Here is a 19,620-nt window from a genome sequence, read left to right as displayed (position 1 = left end):
ATAGCAAATGGGGGGGGTCATTTGTTCAGAATTTTTCCAATAAATAAATATTGGTACTACATTTAACATCTTGTAGTTCAGGATGGTGAATTTTAATGGCCGTTTATCTATTTGCATTTTCTTATAAATTCATTTCTTACTTGTTGTCTATCCTATCGTAATGTTTTTGGTTTACCTTTATTACGTAGGTGCTTAATAGGTGTTATGAAACATGCCTGTACATTTCATTACGTTTATAGTAGTGCTGGTCCTGAAGGCTGCAGGAGCGAATAAATAAATAAGCAATGCACACCGCAGGGGAAGCGAACGACACAGATATGACAGAATAACAACGAGCTGGCGACGCTATGGTGTTGGTTTGTGTAGAACCAGGTTCGTGGTCGTTAACACCGTTGCTAAGGAAGTGACGCGTTCCCTTTTCTAGTGCAGAGGCTCATTCGATCTTCAGACAATGCTAGACTCAGAACCGCAGAATACAATTATTACTCGAGTAGCAATGCATTTAAGTAATTTTTCTGCCCTTTACGGCTTTGCACCCTGGGCGGCTGCCGCGCTCACCCACCCGTAGTTACGGCTCTGTGTAAAAGGGTTCAATAATGTTGTAAAATTAAATACATTGGCTAAACTATGAACTTTTAAAATAATAAATAGAGCAAATTATATGTCTATCTAGTAATAAGCCATCCCTTTGTTCATGCTACATTGGTCCCTTTTCTATTAAAGAGGTTCTCTTCTACTAGCTTTAATACTGGTTAATGATCATTATACTGTGTCCATAAAAGGTAAAAACGCCCGTCCGTCCGTCCGTCCGTCCGTCTGTCTGGAGTAGTGGTTAGGGCTCTCGACTCCTGACTGGAGGGTTGTGGGTTCAATCCCAGGTGGGGGACACTGCTGCAGTATCCTTGAGCAAGGTACTTTACCTAGATTGCTCCAGTAAAAATCCGACTGTATAAATGGGTAATTGTATGTATAAATAATGTAATTGTATGTAAAAATAATGTGATATCTTGTAACAATTGTAAGTCGCCCTGGATAAGGGCGTGTGTGTCCGTCCTCCACAGTGAGAATGCATTTTGCAGAATGGCATACTGCGTTATAGTAAGTAATGCAAAGTAACGACACTGGTGCTACATCCCCACTGGCACTTGCTCAGCATGATTAGAATTTTAGCAAACAGGAAGATGAGGTGCATACGGCTTTAACCACATGACTCATCTAGCAAGTATAATAGATCCTCTATATGTAAGAAGTGTAGTCTAACGAGGACAGAATATACGTAAGGCATTCCGGTAACACCAGCCACACCGTTAACTACATCTTGTCATGGCTGTAGTGGTACTCCATGCTTTGCTGCTTTTACTTGTCTACCTGCAATCTTCCGCAGCTCTGCCAGGCATAGACAACCAGACCTTCATCACTGACTGTGTTACAGTTCATAACCGACTCCGCTCCCAGGTAAACCCGCCTGCAAGTGACATGCGCTATATGGTAAGTTATATTTCTTTTGGTATTCTTTTACTTTGTAATATTCTAGTTTCATATATAGAAATGTGCAGAAAAATGTGTTCTAGGCAATACAGCTTTGTTAAAGATATAATAAAATACACTATTAGGAGTAATATAAAACGAATGGTGTTGGTTCACGACGCAGAAAGAGAGCATGAGTAGTTCAGGTCATTTTCTTGAAAACAGCATTAACCCTTTGGTACACACCATTAGAAACCAGACTTTGCTGGCGTTCCTCCAGTTGGTATACATTCTGTAAAGGTAGTTTTCCGGTGCCGGATAAACAACGATACGTGTTGAATCGGTAAAAATAATTAACTGTTTCGAGTGCCGGTACAAGAAGCTATGGATTCTTTTCTTACCGATTCAACACTTTGAGTTGTTTATGACACTTAAAACATTTCTTCCTAATTGATAGTTTTTCCACAACGAGATTCAATTGATTGTTAATGTGGTAGTTGGGCTTGGTTTTTGCTCCTTTTTTAGGCTTAGTTCAAACAGTTAACATGTTTGTCTCTCACATTGTGAGAATGTTATGCGTTCCCGAGTTTGAGTTTGAAAGCATTGACACGGACCAAAGTGTCTGTTGTAAGTGAAGATAGTATTGAGGGCTATGTTTTACATGTAGAACATGAAAGTGGCATTAGAAAAATAAAAATGCAAAAAACAAAGGAATGTGAACAGTGTGGTGTTATTTTCAGGTACGATGCTGCACATGCCTAACTTCCGCTAGGAAAGCAGGGAAGCGCCTATTCAGAGCTGGTACATTATGCTGTTTTCGGTCTTTTACATCATTTTTAATTGAATGTAACGTATTTTTACACCATTAAGAAAATAGAATGTGTATATTTATCATATGCAATACATTGGTTTTTGTAATTTGTTTTACGTCTGCAACTTTGCGGTGGACCTCTCATTTTGTCTCGCTCTTAGTGAATTGTTTTCTTTTTTCCTTTTAGAGAAATTGATTATCCGTTTCCAGTTTAAGTTTGAAAAAAAAAGTATAATTAATGGTAAATGTAGCATACCTCTGCTTGACAATAGGAAAACATCCATCAGATCGCAACTGATTGCACATGTACCAAAATCTGACAGCGTACCACTTTCAATGTGATAGCGTACCACTTTATGACATTACACCAGAGATGGAGTCTCGAGTCCCGGTCTCGGTCTCGAGGCCGATCTCGGTCGGCAAGTCGGGTCTCGGCACGTCGGGTCTCGGTCTTTACAGCAGGCAGCAGGCAGATTGGTCTCATTCATAAACATTCTCAAGATTGTTTTATTTCCTCTTTTATCATATATCCTTTTTATCCTTCAAAATTCACTCACGTTTATACATTGACAGCTATTAAATTCAAAATAATGTAGCCATTATACTCTAGAGCAGCATTCAAATTACTAAATTTAACGCATCAGACTTCGCGCTGCTACAGCGTCTCTCAGCCTCTCCCATGAAGCAAACTTTCCACCTGCCACCAAATACATTTCCTGTAATATATTAGTTACCTTAACAAAATTGTGCCAGTAACACAAATGTCTATAAATATGATTATCTGTACATACCTGAAAAGGGCTTGTAACCAGGAGGTCCCTGGTTCAAATCCCACCTCAGCCACTGACTCATTGTGTGACCCTGAGCAAGTCACTTAACCTCCTTGAGCTCCGTCTTTTGGGTGAGACATAATTGTAAGTGACTGCAGCTGATGCATAGTTCACACACCCTAGTCTCTGTAAGTTGCCTTGGATAAAGGCGTCTGCTAAATAAACAAATAATAATAATAAAAATAATAAAGTCTTCCGTTTTGATCAGGACCCTCCCGTTTTCAAGACCATGGGACCCGTTTAATCTAGGAATTTCCTGGTTTGTATATTAGGCTATAAATACATTATTTTTCTCTTATTTATTTAAAACATATAAACCAAAAAGCATCTTTATTTTTTGACATTCCATCTTGGTTAGGTTGTATAATTTTGGAATTATGTATGTTTTTGTCGAGCTAAAAAAGAAAATATGTCTGCGCACCTGCATTTTGTGCTTTGCTATGTTTTTTGCTACCGTGTTTGAAACTATACAGCGCTTTGAGATGCTGTGCATTTAGGTGCCATATAAAGTAAAAGTTATTTATTATTATTATTATTATTATTATTATTATTATTATTATTATTATTATTATTATTATTATTATTATTATTATCGCCCCCACTGTAATAATGTATGAAGTAACAAGTATATTTTAAAAGTCTCCATAACAGTTTATTTCAACAGGCTGCAGCGTAAGCATACTCCAACATAAAAAACGATTACAGGAGGCTATTGATTTACAAATGAGGACTGTACCACATATTCATATTCTACTTCTAAAAATCACACCACAATTACCAGGCATTTAATCAATTACAAATTTAAAAGGGGGGGTGTGGGGGGACTAATGATTAAGATGCCCGCAGGTGCATTCACAGAATAATAGGCTACTTTGCATATGATCTTATTTCCATGTGATTTTTAACGTGTGTGTGTGTCTATATATGTACACAATTGCAAATATATGTGTGTGTGCGTGTGTAATAGTAAAACTTTTTTTGTTCACTCGCCTCCATTGTCGTGCTTTTTTTCATACGCATACGTTTTAGCGCATATTTTTGGGGGGATGGAAACATAGCCATTGACAGTTTCCATAACAAATTCAGACCTCGCCAGTTTCTCTTCTCAAAGACCTGAAATGGCATCGAAGCAGCCGTCGTCGTTCAGTTTGCCTACATCAATTCTGAAATTGATGAACATAATAATAAATGGACGGTAAAGTGCAAGCATTGTAACACAAAGGTGACAAGTGCGGGGAACTTCGTTTTTCTGGGTAAGCCAATTGTTTTACATGTGTACAGCTATTTTATCTAGCGAAACCGTCTTCAGCCAGTGGGGCCTGATCATAACAGCACATCGAGCGAAACTGTCGCTCTCTCATCTCTGGTGTTTCTGAGATGCAACAAACACTTGTGATTGTAGCATAAGTGTCCAGCTCAGTTTGGAAGGATCCTAGCATCTCTCGGCTTCCACATGTCCCAGCAATATACTTCCGAGTCGGTACAGGGGTTGCAGCAGTGAGCTAGGTTGAATAATTGGCAATTTCCTAATTGGGGTATAAAAGGTAGTAAACTAATTGCAGATTCAAGTTTCAAGTTCAAAATTCTCTTAAGAAGTTTCCAATTATATGTAAATATTTCATGTAAATGTTTTATACACCTTTTCAGAGAGTGTGTGTGTGTGTGTGTGTGTGTGTGTGTGTGTGTGTGTGTGTGTGTAAGTGAATTGATTGTAACTGGAAAAAGTCAATAGAACACATTCTCGGTCTCGGTACGTTTGGTCTTGGTCTTGGTCTCTGTCTTGGTTTTGGTCTCGGTACGTTTGGTCTCGGTCTTGGTCTCGGTACGTTTGGTCTCGGTCTTGGTCTCGGTCTCGGTACGTTTGGTCTCGGTCTTGGTCTTGGTCTCGGTACGTTTGGTCTCAGTCTTGGTCTCGGTCTCGGTACGTTTGGTCTCGGTACATTTGGTCTTGGTCTTGGTCTCGGTCTCGGTACGTTTGGTCTCGGTCTTGGTCTTGGTCTCGGTACGTTTGGTCTCGGTCTTGGTCTCGGTCTTGGTACGTTTGGTCTCGGTACGTTTGGTCTTGGTCTTGGTCTTGGTCTCGGTACGTTTGGTCTCGGTACATTTGGTCTCGGTCTTGGTCTCAGTACGTTTAGTCTCGGTCTTGGTCTCGGTACGTTTGGTCTCGGTCTTGGTCTCAGTCTCGGTACGTTTGGTCTCGGTACGTTTGGTCTCGGTACGTTTGGTCTCGGTCTTGGTCTCAGTACGTTTGGTCTCGGTCTTGGTCTGTCTCGGTACGTTTGGTCTCGGTACGTTTGGTCTCAGTCTTGGTCTCGGTACGTTTGGTCTTGGTCTCGGTACATTTGGTCTCGGTCTCGGTCTTGGTCTTGGTACGTTTGATCTTGGTCTTGGTACGTTTGGTCTTGGTCTTGGTCTCGGTACGTTTGGTCTCGGTCTTGGTCTCAGTACGTTTGGTCTCGGTCTTGGTCTGTCTCGGTACGTTTGGTCTCGGTACGTTTGGTCTCGGTCTTGGTCTCGGTACGTTTGGTCTTGGTCTCGGTACATTTGGTCTCGGTCTCGGTCTTGGTCTTGGTACGTTTGGTCTTGGTCTTGGTACGTTTGGTCTTGGTCTTGGTCTCGGTACGTTTGGTCTCGGTCTTGGTCTCGGTCTTTGTACTTTTGGTCCTGACTATATCACTGTATTACACGGGTCAAGTTTTGGTACACATACCATATTCTGACGATGTACCACTTTCTAACACTACACTGGCAATGGAGTGTAAAGTTATTGATAGTTTTGCTGATAGATGAAATATCAGTCCAGAGATGACAGACTAAAATGAGAAGGGGATGTGATACCTTTTATTGGACTAACTCAACAATAATTAATCACAAGCTTTTAAAGACCTCAAAGGTCTCTTCAGGTGAAAGTAGGAAAGAGAGGTTATTGTTTACGTTCAAAGGTGGCATCAGAACTTTAACAAAAATAACCCATTTTGAATCACTAGAATTCTAATGTAAAGAAAAAAGCTGTCGGAAAAAAACGGTCATTGTTTATTGTGTCCGCACAATAAACAATGACAATAACAAAGACAAAATAAATAAATAAATAAATAAATAATATGAATACAATGCAAATAAGTAAAATGTAAAGAGTAGGCCTACATACCAATACCATATATGGAAATAAATAATTGTAAAAAAAAAAAAATGACAACATTATTATTTAGTTAGTCCAGTTAAGGGCATCACATCTCTTTCTGTTTGATAGTTTTGTCAAACCTACAGATGCTGACCTAAATATCATTGCAAGCAATCTGTAGGTAAGTGGGCTGCTGTAATCTTGTTTGAACAGTGGTTAAAGCCAGGAACAAAATGAAAGCGTTTCAATCTAACGACTGTGTAATAGACGGGGGTTTACAAAGTGATAATGAAATTGCTTTTGTTCATGAAAAAAAAGAAATGGAGTTCTTGCTGTTAAATGAGGAATTAAAAATTACTTCTCCCAGAATGTCCCAGCTATCCAAGAACATTGATTGCCTGGCAATCAGTTAAACTTACACCTGTTCGTGATTTAACAAGTCAGACAGGTATAAAATAACAGGTTTCAAAGAAAATAATTGCATGTGGGAAGGTAAGGAACTGTGTATAGCCGAATACGTAAAACAAAGTATAAGCTGTAATTTGTGAATCATATTGTAGCGTGCACGGTTGTAGGGGTAACACCCGATACCAACGCCTGCAAGGGAGTAGGCTCGTCTGTACAGCGGTATTGGCGCTAGCTTCAGTGCGGGAGGTCCCGGGTTCGCGTCCCTCCTCTGTCTGCGGAAAGCGAGATCGTTATTTCTTAGCAGACGCCCTTACCCAGGGCGACTTACAGTTCTACAATATATTAAAGCAAACAACCGGATTCGCGTCTGATTACAGTTAGGGATCCTATTGGGTCAATGGTAGTGTACCAGTGACTTAGTCCATATGAAGTGGACTGAAATGCGGTCTAGCAAATCCTGCAGATCTATCTGTAAGAAGTTAGTCCTGATTGCAATGTACCTAAAACAGCTAATACTGAAAATTGATTTAGCTGACCTGAACAAGTTAAACCGATAATGAGCACTAACTAAGGCATTACAAATGCAGATAGAAATTCACAATTTAAAGTGTTAAGACAAACTCGGACATTAACGTGTACATTGTCATATAGCATTTGGTTAAAAACTGCATTGAAGTTATTGAACCGGTAAAAAAGTGAGAAATATGAAAAAAACGAATAATAAATATATTAATGATAACAGCGTTTTTATTGCATTATCCGTGATTCGGGCAAACACATTTAGCCTAAGTAAAAGTACACCTATATTCATAATAGGGGAGACCGGGGACAGTTGTAACATGGTTGTAACGGTTGTAACACCTTGAATTTCTCCAATTAAAAGCAAGCTACTGTGCCATCACTCACATGCTCAGTTCAGGTCGCTGTCTGCCTGTGGAAGAGGAGCTGTCTTTGCCAAAGCCCTGAGATTTTAGTTACAAAAATCGATTTTTGACCTAGTAGAGTAAATTTATTCCCCAGTTTTCTTGTGATATATACCTGTGTTATCCAGTTTATGGATCCAGGTTTATAGCATTCTCATCCCTCATCTCTGTACTTATAAGTAACACAATTGATTGCTCTTCGTTTTGTTGTTTTTTGCTGGAACATGAGGTTTAGTAATGGCCCCCTGGGTTGGGGCCAGTTGTAACACGTTTTACAATTGACCCCATACACCATTAGATGAACTATATTTGGGCACAGGAATCTTGCACTGAAGGAAACAAAATGTTCATATATCACAATTGTGACTCGGAGTGACATAGTCTTACTTGATAAGGCTTATAATTTTAGGGATGTTGAGTTTTAAAAGTAGGACAACAAAAAAAATGTTGCCTTATGTGAACATTTTTATTTTTCAATAAAGATATTCAGTTTTTTAGTTAAATAAAAACAAACATATTTGCTTCATGTGAAAATCGACCTTATTCAATAAAACCCTCAACTCTTGAGTTAAATGAAATGTGTTGCTATTTATTTAATTATTCTTCACAGAATGTTATATCTGACCCCCCCGTTACAACTGACCCTGGCCATGGGGTCAATTGTAACATCAGACACCTTACATTTCAAGCCCTCTTGCCATATGTATATTAGCTCTTAAAACAGGATAACTATAGGGATTGGTAGAGGACAGATGTAAGTTGTTTGTATCAAAGTCTGGTCAAACTAGCTAAAATCATCTGTGCGTAATGGAGAGAAAGGTAAAAAAATGTTACCACTGTCCCCAGTCTCCCCTATAATTTTAGCCTACTCTTTTTATGCACATTCCGCACATGGATCATACTTTCATTTTAACTTGCTGGTAGCCTATTACTGAACATTAAGTTCTAAATGTGTTGTTTATATTTAATACACATTACACTGACATTTCAGGTTAAATTGAATAATTAAATGTGCATGCTTTTTATTATTTAAATACACTGTATCTTATTGTTCAGCACTTTATCAAAGTTTTTACAATATTGTAATGAAAATAACAAAACTAGTCTCTTCAGAACACTTTGTTCCTCAACCATAATAAATTAGAAAAAAAAGAAAAGGGTTCCACATTGCTATAGTAGTTTATTTAAACTACCGGATACATTCGCTGTCTACCTAAGAAAATGAATAATTGCGCAATATAGTGTATCAACAATATATTAAGGTACATTATATCATTACAAAGGGCAATTGTCAATTATATTAAGGATAGTTCTGTGACTCGGCGAGCAAATCTTACTGAACCAAATGCTTCAAAGGGTTCAGACTGAGGTTCAAAGGGTTCGCTTTTCACTTCACTAGTTTTTAGATGTCATTTCAGAGAATAATGGCACTGTCTTTGTGTTAAAATGTGCTGTATAAACATAGGATGAGCAAGCGTGCCAAGTTAGTCTTATACTTCATGGTACTATAGTCCACCTGAACAGGATCATCTCACGTCCGATTTGGTGCGCTGTAATCGGGATCTTGTTCAGTCCGATTTAGCAGATGTTCCACCTGTGGTGATTATCTTCTGGTACGCTGGTACGACTTGGTGTTCATTTATTTGAGAAGGGCTTGCGTGGGGAACCTTACTTGATCTCTTTGGGGGATTTAACTTCCTGCATTAAACTTAATTGTTAACAGTGCAGTTACCATTTTGAAATTGGTACTTGGGCTAGATGTCCCTGTTCAGTAACCTTGCTACGAATCTCAATATTTGGGTCCCCAACACTAAGGGTACGAACTGCATGCAAAGTTCCCACCACTGTACGTGGGGGCAGCCAAGCCTCACAAGTACCCACACTGACTACAGGCACATAAACTAATCCTCTTTCTACTTTAACCAATGCTGGAGAAACTAATAACCCAGCTGGAAGGCTCCCTTCATGTGGTCCCTGTGGTTCTAAAAGGAAATCCACAGGAAACGCTGACTCAACCTGTGGGCATGTGGCTGGTACCATTAACAGGGTACCTGCCGCAATGCGCACTGGCTCCTGCCCTTGAACTTTCAGCTTACCGAGACCAGAGGCACCGATCACCGTCTCAGCCTTTTGACAAAGTGAAGCGCCTTATTCCACGCCGAACCCGACGTATGCACCAAGGGGACCTGAAAAAGTGTAGCACCATGCTGTGCAAACAGCTCATGGTAACAATCACCCATCACATTCATGCCATGACACCCGGGGTACATCCCTTATTACTGTTTGGGCTTTAACAACTAACACTCCATGATCCAGAATTGCTTTCCCCAACACACTCACCTCCAGCTCCAGGTACCCCGTGTAGGGGATCTCTAACCCATTGGCTGCTGTTAAGCTCAACCAACCGCAATTCCGGAGTCTCTTCGCTACCCAAGGCAGAAAGTGCTGTTTAAAGAAACTTTCTTTTATAGTAGTCACCGTAGTTTTCATCACGCTTTCCGCAAACCGATCTCTCAAAACAGTTTCTGAATTAGGCATATCAGCTGAATTTTTGTGAACAATTACCTCCATTAGAGACATTAATGCATGGGAGAATTCTCTTAACGTCTCTCCCTCAGGCTGCTTCCTCTCTGGAGAACCATCTGTGACTGTGAGCACCCATATAGCTCTAATAAAATTCCAAAAATCTTATCTGGGTTCTCTCGGTCCCTTTTGGACCTAAATTTGATTTAAGAGTGAGCCTCCCCCTTCAAATGGTCAGAGATAAATAGGGCTTGTTCACAAACAGACATATGCCTCATGCGGACACTGGCACGTGCCTCCTCAACCTAGTCTTCTACAGACAGGGAACCAGAGGGCGGCAGTAGGACCCATTCTTTCTCTAGGGGCATACACTATATGCTCTGCTATGGTATTGGAGGACCACACCGTGCTTTCAGGGGCTGCTTCAGCCTCAACATCATTAACCAGCCGGTCATTTTCTACTCTCAATAACTGCAACTGTTCACACAAACTCCAGAGTTCAAGCTCCATGTCATTAGACATCTAAAACTACTGAGGGAGAGACGCCAGCAACCAAGCTTTCACTTCCTGGTGTAAACTCGATACGGTCCGTTAGCCTATAAAAAGACCAAAAAACAACAGTTAAAATACAAACAAAATATATGTATCCCCCTTGTAGATTATCGCTTGATTGCAGACCAGGCCCGCTGCTTGTAGAATCTAAGCAATAATCCAGGTTCCTTCGCAACGTGTTGTGCCAACCACCGTTTCTTACAACAGTTAAACAAATAAAGAATATACTTCAGAACAGAATATATATATATATATATATATATATATATATATATATATATATATATATATATATATATATATATATATAAGTATATAAAGACAATAACAAATACGTGTCTCCTTGTGAGTAATCCTGTCGGCTACGCCAGGTTGTGGCGGGGCTTATTATTGTTATTTAGTCAGTAAACCAAAAGCTCGACTACGCCAGGAGCAAGAGGAGCCCCGAAGTACCAATTTCAAAATGGTAACTGCACTGTTAACAATTAAGTTCAATTATTATTTATTTCTTAGCAAACGCCCTTATCCAGGGCAACTTACAATTGTTACAAGATATCACGTTCGTTTTTACATACAATTACATTATTTTTACATACAATTACCCATTTATACAGTTGGGTTTTTACTGGAACAATCTAGGTAAAGTACCTTGCTCAAGGGTACGCAGCAGTGTCCCCCACCTGGGATTGAACCCACGACCCTCTGGTCAAGAGTCCAGAGCCCTAACCACTACACTGCTACAGAAAGTTAAATCCCACTAGAGATAAAGTAAGGTTCACCACTCAAGCCCTTCTCAAATAAATGAACACCAAAGAGGCAGGTATAAGATATAAAAATACAAAGAATGTTTATTAAAAGGCGTCCAGTATCAATACAGGAAAACCTGAACAATAAAGAATTAAGGATAAATTAGAAGACAGTTTGCATTATATGTGGAACAGGGGGGGTTGACACTGATAGGAATACATGCGATCAATGTGCAATACTGCAATTCAGAGATTCCCGGCGTCTGTGGCAGCAAGAGCGCCCGGGAATCCTAAATAAATAAAAAATACACCAATTAAGAAACCAAAACCCCAAAACTCAGTGCATATAGGATTTAACAACAAACACAAATAATCAATACTATAAGTGCTTCAGAAGTAAATAAACAAATGAAATTAAATCAAACGCTAATGTGATCCCGGGCGCAGTTACTGCCAGAGACTGCCGGGTATGAAAGAGAGATAGCAAGATATTGACTACTTGCGTGCGTTTTGAATAGTACTGTATCAGTAGTCGTTACAATACCAAAAGAACAGAGTTTTAGCGATGTTAATAAATGCAAGACTGTGTACAACACAGAAAGAAACAAAAGGCACTGTTTCCTAAACTAATAGCGCACTTTTCCTTAAGAAGCTCGATTATATATTTCAGAAGTTAGATAGTAATAATTCTTACTGTTAACACAAATTCAAGCCATTCACCAACGCAAGCTTCTAGCGCATAACAGCAGTTAATCTAAACTTCAGATCTGCAGCCAATCAAATAGGAAACAATAGATACAGAGAGTCGTTTCTCTAACAAGAGAAAGTATACACAGGCGCAACAAAAGCAACACTTTAAAAACAGGGAAAAATTAGCACTTTTTTAATATACAACAAACGAGAAAAAAGACTAGAAGAAACTTCAAAAAGCAGCAATGTTTCCTTAGTATAAAAGAAACTGACTTTATTCAGATCAAAACGAAACAGTTTCTTCAGTCAAAAAGAAAAAAGATTTTATTTAATCTAAAATAAACTGAATTTCTTCAGTCTGAAAGAAGCAGAGTTTAAGTCACTGGTACGCTGCAATCGACCCATTAAGTTTAGTTAGCGCTCCAAAACAGGAGCAATAGGATTTGTTTTTGTTTGTAATGACTGTTGCGTAATAAATTGGTATTCGCTTTTATGTTGAATTGTTGACTAGCTGTGGTTTTGTTAACGAATCCATTTTTTGTGGATTCGTTAATCAACAATATATCTGCCCACACCCCCCACTTCAAAGCCACTCCGTCACTTTGTTAAAAGATAATTATAATGTGTCATTCAAAAGATCAAAGGGTGACGTCACAGTTGTTTTAAATGCAGTTATGTAATTGTACTGTAAAATAAACCGGCTCTGCTACAAGTGTGCAGTAAACAGCTGCAAAGCTTTAACTTTTAACATGAGCTTAACGACCTTCTTAAATGTGAACAGCCCACACCTTTAAGTTTAATTAACTTTCCATCAATCATCTTTAGCTGAACATTTTAATGTAAGCAATTAATAGAGAGAATGTGGAGCAACTGAGCAATGCTGTGTTGATGAAATACAAAGTTTCTCAACATTTAATTCCTTAGAAAAGTGTACCACAGTAAAAGCTTAGCAAGGTGTAATTATGCATTGTGAAAGCATGGTAAAGCATAGACAAGCATTGTAAATAATAGCAAGGCATGGTAAAGCATTTTAATACACATGGCAGCCAAGGGCAAACTATGGTCGGTTCATAGCATAACCATGGGACAAACTAAAAAAAATACTGTGCAAAAATATCATTGTAAACTTTTATAAGGGCAGCATATTGCATTTATGTTTTCATTTTGCAATGTGCTCTGATGCACTTCAGTCTGTTCAGCAGCATCTATCTGTAAATAAATGAATAAGTTTCAATCAAATAATGGGTCTGACTCTCGATATTAAAGTGTGCATTGAGACTTTTCCATGTATACAGTATTTTCCAAAAGTGCTCCCCCCCCCCCCAGCTAAAAGGTAATTGAACGCGGTCCTAAATTTTATGGAGGTAAACTGGAAACTGGTCACACGTTTTGGCAGTTGCATCAGATAGTCACAAAAAATTTGGAACATTGCAAACTTTCATTTTAACATAACACAGTGATCCATTTCTTGCTAGTTTTCGAGCATCCATTTAGGAAAAGAAAAAAGATGCATTACGGGGCTTCTTAATTTGTTATACCTAAATAAAGTTGATGCTAGCAAGTTATTGTATATGGTGGTTTCTGAACCTCTGGAAACATATTTATTATGGCAGCTATTTTGAAAGCTGTGGTAGACGAACTTCAAACCTGCATAAACCATTTCAGAGCAAAGGTGGCTCTGACAGCAGACAGCAATGTAAATCAATACATGCAAAGCAGGGTGCCTGACATTTTTGTTAATGTACAGTAGATATGATCTGTTACCAGGAACTTTCTATTTTCTCTCTTCCGAACGACAGTTATATTTTCCATGTTGACGCTGTAGCCTGTGCAGAATTGGCATAAGACAGATGCAATCCCTTTTGTAGAAAGGTCTCTATTTATGGCAACCTGGGTTGGAAGAACTTGATCTATTTCCTACAGTGCAGCTAAAATTAAAACACTTATCTTGCTGGTTACAGCATTTCCTTGATAAAATCATGCTATGGGGTGAGATACTTAGAGATGTGAGAATATATTATTGTTTAAATTGGTTCCCTAGGAAACCTGCAACCGCTTAAGTCCCTTTCACACTGGCATGCTCTACCCGGGTCGGACCCGGTGTTATGCGGGTCGGGTACGTGATTTCACACTGCTTTTTGAAGAAGCCGGGTCGACCTGGAGTGACAGAAACAAGTACACAATGCCCCGAAAGCAGCAACGTTCAAATTACCAAATGTTGATTACAGCAAACGCTTCTTCATCGCTCCGCACCATCCCTGCAGCAATCTGGTTCATGGTTTGTCTCAATCAACAAACCGTGAATAAACAGAAACGTCTGGCAAGTCTGATCTCGATTTGCTACTGATGGAAATGAACAAGCCTGATTTCAAATGGAAGTCACGCCCCGCTGTCTGTACATGAATGTTTTGAATTGTTAGTAATGCTAAGAATAGTCCTTGGATTTTATCTCTGCATCATTTTGTTTTTTTAAAATATGCTGAGGCAAGTTTCCCAAGGTTGCTGCTGCTGGCAGTCCTTCCATTATCTTGTGTGATAAGGGTCTTGGTTTTCTGGGTGGTGTTTCCTACTTGTGTTTTGTTGCGTTGATCTTTCAGTGACTTATCATTCACTACAATTCCCAAGATGCATGCCCATTACAAGCTACAAAGAATCCAGGCACACTGCCAAAGTGTAGACCAAGATAACAAATGCTTGAAAGTACAGTAAAAGTTGTTATGGTGAGGGAATATAGTGTCAAAACAAGTATATTTGATGTGGATACCATGAGGAATTATTGCATTACTCCAATATTGACTGTTTCCTAGGGCTATGATTACTGTCAATGATTTTTTTTTTTTTAATTTCCATAGGTTAAACAGTAAATCTGACAATAAACTTCTCAAATGCTCTAAAACAGTTGATATAGTTGCTGATCTATTAATCAAAATCAGCTTTAAGAAACCATTCTTAACCAAATATTGGTTTTATGAAAAGGGCCACATGGCACATAATGAGAAACAACACAACTTTAGGGTGGATAAAATGATGAAGTAAAATAATGACTTTGCTGAGTAGAATGTGAATATGTGTGTTTCCCAAAAGATTCCTAAACTCTGTGCATCCAAAGACTTGTAATTACGTTTTAAGAATTTACTGTTTGGTAATCTGTCCTAAACCAGCAGTTTGCCAGTCACCAAACTGTTGTGATATAAATTATATATTAAATAAGCGGGGAACAAAATGAATGTGTTCATTAATTTGTAAAGGGGCATTTGTAAAGGGGCATTTGAGCTGAAGCCTTCAGACAGAAGGGGCACAGTTTAAAAAAGAAAGTTGAAAAGCACCGATTTAAATCATGTAAACCACGAAAGTGGTAAATGTGTGAAAAATATGATATATATTCATTACTTATTTGCATTTTTTTCAATTGTCTTACCTATTGCTAATTATTAGCAGTAGTCCCCCCTTGCGTTTCAGCTAATTTGGTTCTTTGCTGGGTTATACTTTATTTCAGGGTATTCAGAGCACTCTTGTAGCTATGGCAAAACACCGTTGTCGCTTGCTCAGTAGAAATGTTGAACTCCTCTGCTTGACTTCCAACTGTTTTGTTGGTTATGTTCAAGAACATGCACATTATTTTGGAATTTTTTGCAAATGATTGCTTAACATTCCTGATTCGACCTGAGTGAGGCAGAGCCTTGACTGGTCTCATGTGACGAGCTGCCACTGTCTATAGCACTGTCTTTGAAATATGTGCATATTCTAAATAATTAATTAACAAGGATCATGTGGGATCCCTGCTAATGCTACTAAGAGGTAAGAAAATTGATTTTAAAACTTTGGTTAATAGTTACCTCTATTTTTTTTACATTACACTTTATACCACCAGCCAGGGCCAGCACAATACAATGCAATCAAATACTTATCTATCTGAGACTGTAAGCAATCCCTTTAACCATTTCTCTTTCTGAAGAAGCATTTTGATCTCGGTGGCCAAATCCAGTTCCACTAAACACTTTTTTTCCCCCCTACAAGACCTGGGATGAGGCTTTAGCTAAAACAGCCAAGGCCTGGGCAAGGACCTGCCAGTTTAGCCACAACATATACCTGAAGCAGGCTGGGAAAGTGCATCCGACGTTTACTCCAGTTGGTGAAAACATCTGGGTGGGAGCACCTTCTTCCACCTTCAGTGTGTCAGCTGCAATAGAGAACTGGTATGGTGAAGTGAAAGACTACAGATACAGTGACAGGAGCTGCAGCCGTGTCTGTGGACACTATACTCAGGTATTTGAATTTCCAGGCTCTTTTAGTGCATGACCCCTCCCAGTACTTACAGTAAATAATGTGCGATTAGCAGGCTGAAAGCAGGCTGGTAATGAAAAGCTGGTTTCCAACATGTTGAGTGTGCATTATTTAGGTTGTGTGAATGGGATCAAGGACAGCTGATTATTCATATTTGGTGTCTGGTCTCAGTGGTCTTAGTGTCTCATCTGGGTTCACATGTGTAACTCCTTTTAAGATCGTAAAACAAAATCTATTAAGTCCACCTTTTCCTTTTCCTTAATTGTTCTGGACTAAAGACGTTCAGTTCCCTTAACTCCTGTGTTGGCCTCACTGCACTGGCTCCCAGTGCGTTGTAGAGTTGAGTTAAAAACGTACTGTTGACTGTTTTTTTTTTTCAGGTTGTCTGGGCTAAGAGTTACAAGGTTGGCTGTGCTGTTCACATCTGTCCATCTGGGATTACTGGATTCAATACTAATTCAATTCCTGATCCTACAATCTTTGTCTGTAACTATGGAGATGCGTAAGTACAAGAAAAAATGAAACGCTCAAGATTATCCAAGGTTGATTTTTTATGTGTTTAATCATCAACAGAATATTCCATACCTGATATAATACTATCAGCAGTACAATTGTTTATATTGAGTTTGTACATGGCAGAGACTGGGCGAGATCTGTCAACTTTGCAGTCGCCAAGCAAGCTCCTTGTACAACAGTATCAGATCCCTTTGAACGTGGAGTTCACAGCACACATTACTTATTATGTCCTCTAACCAGCAGGGGTCAGCATTAGTTTGTTCTCTAGAGACATTACTTTTGACACTGCTCTTGCACAGTTTTTTTTTTTTTTTAATTTTTTGTTGTTGTTTTACTTTGTTTGCAGAATCTGCACAGAATGAGCCGTGAACGCACCTCATGTTCTAATGGCATTCAGCCATTTTTGCATAGTTTCAGTTTCAAATTAGTTACTGTACATAGTAGCTAACAGGCACGAAGGACTTTTTTTATGTACTCTGTATTTTAGCCTATGCAGACTGCTTGTTAGCATTTCTGGTGGCAGTTCTGCTGTATATTACAGAATGCACAGCAAATTAACATGTAAACAAGAAAACACAAGTGTGTTCTGCATATCGCATTTGTCTATGAATATTTTTGTTAAAATATACTTTTGACAAGTCACCAATTTGTCTTTTCAGAGGGAATTTTCCAACTCATCCTTATTCAACTGGAGCGGAGTGCAGCACATGTCCCGGTGAAACGTGTGAGAATAAGTTGTGCAGTAAGTTCTTTAAAAAGTTTACATTTTCATGGATATTTATTTGTTATTTAAAACCACCAATATATTGTTTTGAATCACTCTTCACTGCCTTTGGTAATAAAGAAAACATATTCTGTTTGGACATGAAACTCTTAAGGTTGTTTGGGCAAAAGTTGTCTCTTAAGGAGGCTTGGTGATCCAATGGTTAAAGAAATGGCTTGTTACCAGGAGGTTCCCATCTCAACCACTGACTCACTGTGTGTGACCCTGAGCAAGTCACTTAACCTCCTTGTGCTCCGTCCTTCAGATGAGCCATACATAAAACAAATTAGGTCCTATTGTAAGTGACTCTGCAGCAGCAGTTGTTGATAAAGCATAGTTCACTCCCTACAGTCTCTGTAAGTCGCTTTAGATAAAAGCATCTGCTAAATAACTAATTAATAATAAAATAATAATAACATGAAACCAGATATACTGTTGTCCTGCTGCATGAAATTAATATAAATCTTGTTGATACATCTTTTGATTTTTGGTTTGATTATTCTGATAATTAAAAGTAAAAGTAAATATAACTCAATAGTATTAAACATATGGACTTGTTTGAGAATACATTATGTATAATTCTCTGTGTTACAATTCCAGGACTTTTTTTTTTTCTAAAACACCTAATTACAATAATGTGATTGAAGTGAGTTCAGTTACTATCTGGAAAAAAAAGTCCAAATGATTTTAAAACAATAAAATTAATTATTATTGTAGCTCATGTGTATGCTAGTTTTTTTCTTTATTAAATGTTATTTGACCGCTGTGAATAAAACTGTACAGCAGCAGTGTCCCCACCTGGGATTGAACAAATGATCATCCGGTCAAGAGCCCAGAGCCCTAACCACTACTCCACACTGCTGCCCTACAGCAATGACCAGAATTTCAATTTGTACTTACGGCTCATAGGACTAAAAGCTTACAATATTTGTCTTGGGAATAATGAAATAACCTAAAGGTGTGGTAATCAAATTAGATACAAAGGTGCACCAGTATCATGATGAAATACCATGCTTAGAAAACAGTGAGCAGCTTTGAATTGTTTTCACCTATTTTTCAAAGAACCCTTTAGAATATTTGTTTAATAATGATCAAGCTGTTAATTATTACACCAATGTTTTCTTAATTATTTTTTCTTTAACTGTGGGTAAACTGTTCTACAATAAAATAATTAGAAATTAACAATTAACTTACTTTCTTTCTTTAGAACAACAAACTCGAGATCAAGCTATAGGTACGTATTTATAATTTAGTGATAATGAAATACGTTTAACCTTTTTATGTGTTATCATTTGGGTACCACTTTGAATGTGTTTTTTTTCCCCTTATAGGTTATGCCAACTGGAATCCTGACTTCGGTTCTGGTTCTGATGCAGCTTCTTCTGCCACATGCAACGCCAGCTTCCTGGCACTCGTTCTCATCATAGCAGGAGTATACGGACTGCAGCTAGTTTTCCCACACGTGTTTGCTTACGAGTGATCGACATTGTTTGAAACACAAAAGACAGAGCTCTGCTGAACATACAGGGAGCATGTAGGGATTCATATATTATTTCTTTAAAAACAAGTCACTGTCAAAAACTATGTAGATTCAAATGTCATTTAATTTCTTTTTTTGTATATATTTCCCTTCCTATTTCAGACAAGCTCAAAACAAGTTAAAAGCCAGGTAAAGACAGATTTAGAGAAAAATGATAACTTAAGATTGTAACAGAGTCAGTCAGAATGATTACAAAAATCATGAAATGTTCTGCTTTTAGCAACAGTAAAGACAGCAGTGCCTTTGGTGCATATTATATATATGACACACATGATGTTACAATGCCAGGTTTTTAAATAGTAAGTATATAAATAAAACCACTTTGGAAAGTTTGGAAAATCTGTTATTGTGGCAAAGGTATTGCCACAGGAAGTGCTGATGTAAACAATATAAAAGAAAATATGAAATAAAAAATATGACACATGGTTTTGAGGTCTGTTCCTGAA

At 38.4% G+C, this 19,620-nt stretch overlaps 1 protein-coding gene across 1 annotated transcript; it reads left to right on the top strand.

Annotated features, from left to right (window-relative positions):
- Window positions 1-894: 894 nt before the first annotated feature.
- LOC117415798 (GLIPR1-like protein 1) lies at window positions 895-19,600 on the top strand. Its single transcript, XM_034026611.3, has 7 exons — window positions 895-911; window positions 1,385-1,488; window positions 16,089-16,337; window positions 16,736-16,857; window positions 17,531-17,613; window positions 18,842-18,868; window positions 18,966-19,600. The coding sequence occupies exons 2-7, from the start codon at window positions 1,477-1,479 to the stop codon at window positions 19,112-19,114; spliced, it is 642 nt and encodes a 213-aa protein (XP_033882502.2). The 5' UTR covers window positions 895-911; window positions 1,385-1,476; the 3' UTR covers window positions 19,115-19,600.
- The last annotated feature ends 20 nt before the right edge of the window (window positions 19,601-19,620 follow it).

This window comes from Acipenser ruthenus, chromosome 7 (genome assembly GCF_902713425.1).
Source record: "Acipenser ruthenus chromosome 7, fAciRut3.2 maternal haplotype, whole genome shotgun sequence".
Lineage (NCBI taxonomy): Eukaryota > Metazoa > Chordata > Actinopteri > Acipenseriformes > Acipenseridae > Acipenser > Acipenser ruthenus.
Note: the sequence above shows the minus strand (reverse complement) of the source record. Positions and strands in the feature narration are given on the sequence as shown.

Excerpts from the sequence above, each read along its gene's own strand:
- LOC117415798 (XM_034026611.3), top strand. Across the intron at positions 16,858-17,530 it reads GTCTGTAACTATGGAGATGC|AGGGAATTTTCCAACTCATC; the intron begins GTAAGTACAAGA and ends TTGTCTTTTCAG. Across the intron at positions 18,869-18,965 it reads AACTCGAGATCAAGCTATAG|GTTATGCCAACTGGAATCCT; the intron begins GTACGTATTTAT and ends TTCCCCTTATAG.